We start from the raw sequence: 7,960 nt of genomic DNA on the forward strand, positions 1-7,960 counted from the left end.
TAGGCATTAGCTGACCACTAAGCTAGTTGAGTGGCAGCTTCAGTAGACGTTACAGAATTTGTTCAGAAAAGTTACTTTAAAAAAAAAACAGCGTAAAGCAACCACAGGAAACCCTAGGGAGGTAGTAGACTCTGATTTCCAGGGTTGTCACATTATATTTTTTAAGATGTCCAGTTTTCAACAAAAAGTTACAAGATATGGAAATTCAAAGTAAAAAAAAAAAAAAAATGGACCATACAAAAGTTTAGAAACTGTCTGTGAGGAATCTCAGACATTGGACTTACTAAATGAAGATGTTAAAATAGCTATTTAAAATATGTTCAAAGAACTAAATGAAACCATGTCTAAGGAAGTATAAGAACAGTGTCTTACCAAATAGAGAATATCAATAAAGAGAAATTACAAAAAAGAACCAAATAGAAGATCTGTAGTTGAAAAGTACAATAACTAAAATAAAAAATTGACTGGAGAAAGCTCAGTATCAGATTTGAACAGGCAGAAGTATGAGTCAGTGAACTTGAAGATAGGCCAATTGAGATTATCCAGTGTGAGAAACAGAAAGAAAAAAGAATGAAGAGAAATTAACAGAATCTCAGAGTCCTATGGGACACCTTCAAGCATCCTATTAGACACATAATGGGAGTTCCAGATGAAGAGACAGAAAAAGAGACTGAAGAAGTATTTGGAGAAATAATGGCCTAAAATTTCACAAATTTGATGACTGCTGTTCATCTGCACATCCCAAAAGCTCAAGGAAGTCCAAGCATGATACAGTCAAAGAGAGCCACATCTACATACATCATAAACCATCAAATGACAAAGACAGTGTTAAAGCAGCAAGAGCGGAGTTATCATGTACAAAGAATCTTCAATAAGACTAATTGCTGATTTTTCATCAGAAACCATAGAGGCCAGAAGGCATTGCAATGACATATGCAAAGAGCTGAGGAAAAAAACCTGCCTACCAAGTATTCTGTACCTAGCAAAACTACCCTTCAGAAATGAAGGAGAGATGAAGACATTCTCAGATAAACAACAGTTGAAAGACTCCACTGCTAGCAAACTGACCCACAGAAAATACTAAAGAGATTTTTTTCAAGATGGAATGGTGAACACCAGACAGTAACTTAAATCCACATGAAAAAAGTACTAAAGGTAACTACATAAGTAAATACAAAAGACAGTATAAATGTATTTTTGTTTGTAATTCAGTTTTTCTCCTATATGACTTAAAAGACAAATGCCGTATAAGCAAGTCCCAAATACATAAAGAAAAACTAACAGAATTAAAATGAAAAAAACCTGACACTATTTTTTGAAATAAATAAATTTATTTATTTATTTATTTATTTGTATTTTTATTTTTGGCTGTGTTGGGTCTTCGTTGCCGTGCGCGGGTTTTCTCTAGCTGTGGCGAGCAGGGGCTACTCTTTGTTGTGGTGCGCGGGCTTCTCGTTGCGGTGGCTTCTCTTGTTGAGGAGCACGGGCTCTAAGTGCATGGGCTTCAGTAGTTGTGGCTCTTGGGCTCTAGAGCGCAGGCTCAGTAGTTTTGGCGCACGGCCTTAGTTGCTCCGCGGCATGTGGGATCTTCCCAGAGCAGGGCTCGAGCCCGTGTCCCCTGCATTGGCAGGCAGATTCTTAACCACTGTACCACCAGGGAAGTCCGAAAAACTGACACTATTAAAGGGAGAAATATTTCAAGCCAATAGCAAAAGGTCATATATTGTATAATTCCATGTATATGAAATGTCCAGGATGAGCAAATCCATATAGACAGAAAGTAGATAAGCGGATGCCAGGGGATGTTGGGGAGGGGAAAATAGGGAGTAACAGCTAACATATACAAGATTTCTTCGTGGGGGCGTGACAAAAATGTTCTGGAATTAGATAGCAATATTGGTTGTGAAAATACTAAGAACTAGTGAATTGTACACTTACTTTAATCGGTGAATTTTTTTTTTTTGAATCTTGTAGAAGTTTTTATTTCAGTGATGAAAAGAACGCAGTAAATGGAAACTATGCTGGTTTACATTAGGCATGCACCTCTACCTGAAACTGCTGTTAGTTTTTGACTGGCCTAAATCTTTATAACTTATTTTTTCATTTAGGCACATCTTTAAATTTTTTTGGACCCTGACATACAGGGTAAGTTAACTTCTTCCTTGTGGCAGTTTAGTATGAGAATTATGTTCGCTGGCTAGATTCCTTTAACTAAAGGCCTCTGGACTCTCAGGCTACCTGTAGCTCAAGACTGTACTTTATATATAGATATTTAAGTGAATCACAGTATAAGGGAGGGAGATAATCTAGAAAGGTGAAATGTCCTGTATGAATACTCCATACATTTTTTCTCCAGCACTGATAATCAAACACTAGATAAGGAGGCCTACAGTCAAGTACCAAATTACTCTTTCCCCCACTGCTGCCCTTTCTGAGAGACACAAAGATGTATATCGATCTCTCCAGAAATCTGAAAGGAAGCCACACAAATAACAGATTATTACCTATGTGGTCCCACATATCAAATTATAGAGCAGTTCCACTATTAAAATTATAGGAAGCAGTTAATGGGACTATGAGGAAAGCATCGTCCCACATACAGCAACATACACCTAGTAGAGTTTTCCATTCATCTGTCAATTGTTTTCTCAAGATTAGCATTAAAAAACACAACCCCAAACACATTTGACCCTCAAACCACCCCCACACACAAAAATTGGTCTTTGTTCATTCTCAGATGACAGGATGTCCCAAGAGTGACAAAGGTGGGAGCCGATCCCCCCACAGCCTTTTCTTCAACCATCCCATCAACTGCTCTTCATTTCTTGAACTACCTTCCTTTTCCAGAGAGGTAATACTCAGGTCAGTCAGAAAGGCTTTCTGAGAAGACTGGCTTGGATTTCTGGGTCTGTTCCAGTCGATTCAAGATGAATTGGCTTGTATCAATGAAGCGCTCAGCGCAGTTCACAAAACAGGCCTCAGCCCGACTGTCCAACTTTGGCCCAGGCTTGTCCATGCACTTTTCCCAACAAAGTTCCGTCATCTGGTGCACCAGCTGCTGGAAGCGCTGCTTCTGAGTCTCTACCTCAATGAAATGCTGCAGCTGCGGGTCGACCGAGCCCAAACCCGCTGCGGAGGAAGACGAGGAGGACGCCATCCCAGCGCGGCCACGCGTGCCGAGACAAACTCCGCACCAACTCACCGACCTTCACGTGTCTCCGCGGCGGAACCCTTAATTGGTGAATTTCATGTTTTGTCTCAATTTAGAAAAAAAAGTGTGTGTGGGGGGGGGCGGGGGGGTGGGCAGGAATGAACATATGAAGGAAAAGACTGCCTAAAACTGTAAAGATTTGGTAACAGAATTAAAATACATTTTGCAGGCAAGAAAGGGTGGAATTAACATGAAGGAAGTTAAATTAGTGATGAGGACAAATCTGAGAGTCTGCAAAATTACAGAGGAAAAAGAAGAAGAAAATGAAAATGCTGTGAAAGATGATGAGAGACATAAGAAACATAGCTAAGTAAACCAAACCAAGAATTATATCTGTAGCTGAGGAAGAAAGTAATATTCAAACACTTAATTGAATAAAACATCCTCCTCCTGAAAAGGGGAACACTGTATGCAGATTGAAAGTTGCCATAAAATTCCAGGGAAAAATCAGAGACTGAGACACATATCAGAAAAAGATTTTTGAGTTAAAATAAATAGAAGAAAATCCCATAAATATACAATTAAAAAAAAAAGTTAAGAGAAGAAAATTTAGTCTGATATCAGGCTTATTTAAAATACTAAATGTAAAAATAATGGAACCAAATCTGTATTTATTGGGAAAATTATATACTTCAAGGATTTATGGACCCAGTGCATTTTCATTAAGCACTATGACAATGAAAAGACATTTTCACAAGTACACAGCAGCTAGAAAGTATATTCAACCTCTGTACCTTCTTGAAAAATTCACTTGAAGACTCACCCAGCTGAAGAGATGAATCAAAATGAAGAATTCATTACAGAGAAATGAAGCAATGCTGAAAGTGATCAGTGGTGAACTTTGAAGTCAGTTTGACACAACACTCATCTAAATAGCAAATTTAGTTACAAGGTGGGAAAAAAAAATGCCAAAAGTTAATTTTGGAATGAAAGGCATGAAAAGAAAAAACCATTGTGTTTTTTGTCTTTTTGACTAAAGAGGTGTCATTTTATTCATGACTTGGTGATCAGATAGGTTAAAGAAGTTTTCATAAAAAATAAATTTGACTTGATTAAAATTTAAAACTTGTGTGCACCAAAAAAAAGAACACCATCAACATAGTAAAAAGGTTGCACACAGAATTGGGAAAAACATTTGCAATTCATATATCTGATGAGAGATGACTATCCATAATATATGAAGAACTCTTACAGTTCAACAACAGCAAAAAGCAATCTAGTTTTTAAATGAGTACAGAATCTGAAGAGACATTTCTCCAGGAAAGATACAGATGGCCAAAAAGAACGTGAAAAGATGTTTTACATCATTAGTCATGAAGGAAATGTAAATAAAAACTACAAAGAGATACCACTTCATACCCATTAAGATGGCTTTTATGAAATAAAAAAGAGCAAGGGTTGGCAGGGATATGGTGAAATTGGAACTCTTGTGTATTGCTGATGGGAATGTAAAACGGTATAGCCACCGTGGAAAACAGTGTAGTGGTTCCTCAAAAAATGAAACATAGAATTACTATATGATCTAGCAATTCTTCTTCTAAGTCTATACCCAAAAGAATCGAAAGCAGGGATTTGAACAGATTTTGAACACCCAGGTTCATAGCAGCATTATTAACAATAGCCAAAGGGTGAGAACAATCCAGATGTCTACCACCTGATGAATGGATCAATACAATGTGATACATACATACAATAGAATATTATTCAGCCTTAAAAAGGAGTGAATTTCTGACACATGCTACACTGTGGATGGACTTTGAAGGCATTGTGCTAAGTAATACAAGCCAGTCACAAAAGGGTTGGAGGAGGAGGAAAGGGAGTTATTGTTTAATAGGTACAGAGTTTCATTTGGGAAAATGAGCTAATTCTGGAGATGGATGGTGTGATGGTTGCCCAACAATGTGAATATACTTAATGCCTTAACTTGTATACTTAAAAATGTTTGAAATGGTAGATTTTATGTATATTTTACCACAATGGAAAAAAAGCTACCAAAAACTAAAACTCGAAAAGAATTTTAAAACTAGATATCTGTCTTCCAAATTATTGTTGAGTATATAAAATAAGCAAAGTAACATAGAACAAGAACAGGAAACAAGAGGGGCTTCCGTGGTGGCGCAGTGGTTAAGAATCTGCCTGCCGTCGCAGGGGACACGGGTTCAAGCCCTGGTCCAGGAAGATCCCACATGCCGTGGAGCAGCTAAGGCCATGCACCACAACTACTGAGCCCGCATGCCACGACTACTGAAGCCCGCGAGCCTAGAGCCCATGCTCCGCAACAAGAGAAGCCACTGCAATGAGAAGCCCGCGCACCACAAGGAAGAGTAGCCGCGGCTTGCCGCAACTAGAGAAAGCCCACACATAGCAACGAAGACCCAACGCAGCCAAAAAAAAAAAAACCACAAACAAACAAACAGGAAACAAGAAACTTTAAGATAGCATAAATAAGTCAGATGAATAGATTACGATGAAATGTCTTTAACTATGATAAGTAATTTTGGCGTACGTTGGCATTGTGTCATACATGCATTTAAACAAGTTCAATTACATGTATTTAACAAAAAGAGAAGAGGAGAATGAACCTTAAGAGTACAAGTGTGTTGTACCCTCCACACTCTTATCAGCATATTAGCATGAGAGAGTTTGAAATGAGAGGTGGGAAACCTCAGTTCTCGAAGTTCAGTGTCCTCATTTGACTTTTATAGTTTAAGCATCTTTTAACTTGCTTCCCTGAGTATGATTCTAGAGTTTAAGTGTTTTAAGTACAATGTGGTCTCTAAACACAAGTCAGGTGCTTCATCAGGTGCTTAGATGCAGGCACAGTGATCTGTTACAAGCCAGGGGGAAAAAGTGGACTCTGATGGATTTATTGAGCAGGCAGAATATCAATTTCAACCTTCAAGGATGATTTTGACCCTGCATGTTTTTTCACTTTTTATGCTGACTTTAAATTCCATTTAAACAAAATATATCTCTATTTGGGTGGGAAAAAAAGATATTGAAACTATATACATTTTGATCCCACTATATATTCATTTAGAAGGATCTATAACCACAGTATGCTCGAGTTTTTTGGTTTGTTTTCTGCTTACTTTTCTGAACTTTCTGCAATGACCTGGTTATTTTTTTTTTTAAGGTCACAGAAACTTTCAGCGTATGTGCATTTTTTCTTCAACGAAAAAAGTATTAAAGTTCTTACCGTGTTTCTGGCAGATACTATGCTAGGTGCTACAGTTATACGGCTGTGCAAAATAAAATAAACATGCCCCCTATGATCATGCTCAAGTGGGGAGACACATATTAACAAATAGATACAAATAAGCACATAATTACAAATGACGAGTTAGGAAAATAAAGAAGAGTTTTAAGAGAGTAAAAGGATCCAGTTTAGCTTTAGGAGCCCATGAAGGCCTTTCCAAAGAAGAAACTTCTGAGCTGAGATCTAGAGGATATAGGTAAGTTAGGCAGGCAGAGAGTGGGGAGTGAGAGTGTGCTGGCAGAAGGGAACAGAATGGGAGGAGCTCCAGAAACAGGAAAGTTGGATGCATTTGCCAAGTGAGAAGAAGGCAGTGTGGGTAGAGCAGAGCTGTGGCTAGATGTGGTTAAAGATAGATAGGTTCAAGATCATCCAGGGTTGTGTAAGCCATATTAAGGCACTTGAACTTTCTTCTAGTAGGCAGCTGTGGTTTGATTTACATTTGTACATTTTTTTCAGGCTGCTATATGGAGAATAGCTTGTGGATGGAAAGGCAGGGAGCCCAGGTGAAGGAAGGGAGGGTCAAGAAGTGGAAGTGAGGATACCAGTTAGCTGAAGGCTGTTGCAGTAATTAGTGTCAGAGATGGTAGCACCTAGGATTAGAGTGATGATGACAGAGATGGAGAGAAGTGGACACATCAACTTACTTTTAGGAAATAGTTCTTCCTGGACTTGGTAATAGAATATGGAGAGTGAGGGAGAAGGAGGTGACAAAAAAACAATTTCTAGTTTTCTAGAATAAGCAACTGGGTAAATAAAGGTGCCATTTACTGAGATGGAGAAACCTGAGGAAGAAGCAGATTTGGAGAAGATGGTCAAAATATCTGCTTTGGACATGTTAAAAATGAGATTTCTGTTCCACATCCATGTGGAGATGTTAAAGCTGCAGTTGAATGTAAACAAAGTCAGTTTACAGTTAAGTTTTATGCAAGGGCACTGTCTAGAAGGTGGCTCTGTTCATGTCATAAACATATGCCATTTTTTATGAAAACACCCAGGTGTGAAGATTCCAAATCTCCTGTTAGCGTTCTGGAGCAATAACGTTAACTCTCTTCCTGCCCGAAACGTAAATCTGCACACGTTCTGCAGCTGTGCACAGATGCAGGAAAATAAGTACACATACATTCAATGGCATAGACACATATGTGTGGCTACACTCTCTTTCAACTGCCTCTCAGCTCCAAGGAGGTTGATTCTCTTGTACATCCATGCACTGCTCTCAGGAACTTAATTATTCTTCCTTGCCTAACTCTGAACCTGACATAATCACCTCTCTTGGAGGATAAAGGGAGGTGGTGAAGAGACCCTCACGTATAGTTGTTTGTGTTGTATCATAATATATAAAACAAAAATTTTTTTTATGAGGAAGGGACATCGTTTTCTAATTTTTCCTCCAAATGCTTTAGAGGCTAGCTGTGTCCTGAATGCTAGAATCTGAAGCTCAGAAAACAGGTTCCAGCTAGAGATATCTATTTGTTGGTCATCCACATATA

At 38.4% G+C, this 7,960-nt stretch overlaps 2 protein-coding genes across 4 annotated transcripts in view; both read right to left on the minus strand.

The window, feature by feature from the left end:
• Positions 1–7,960, minus strand: part of LOC130709337 (eIF5-mimic protein 2-like) — a 35,901-nt gene that overhangs the window by 21,548 nt on the left and 6,393 nt on the right. The window lies entirely within an intron of this gene.
• LOC130709344 (mitochondrial import inner membrane translocase subunit Tim8 A-like) lies at positions 1,694–3,249 on the minus strand. The gene has a single exon (XM_057557860.1). It carries the CDS (start codon positions 3,155–3,157, stop codon positions 2,864–2,866), a length of 294 nt encoding a protein of 97 aa, XP_057413843.1. The 5' UTR covers positions 3,158–3,249; the 3' UTR covers positions 1,694–2,863.

This window comes from Balaenoptera acutorostrata, chromosome 12, assembly GCF_949987535.1.
Source record: "Balaenoptera acutorostrata chromosome 12, mBalAcu1.1, whole genome shotgun sequence".
Classification (NCBI taxonomy): domain Eukaryota; kingdom Metazoa; phylum Chordata; class Mammalia; order Artiodactyla; family Balaenopteridae; genus Balaenoptera; species Balaenoptera acutorostrata.

Excerpts from the sequence above, each read along its gene's own strand:
- LOC130709344 (XM_057557860.1), bottom strand. The coding sequence starts at position 3,157 with ATGGCGTCCTCCTCGTCTTCCTCCGCAGCGGGTTTGGGCTCGGTCGAC.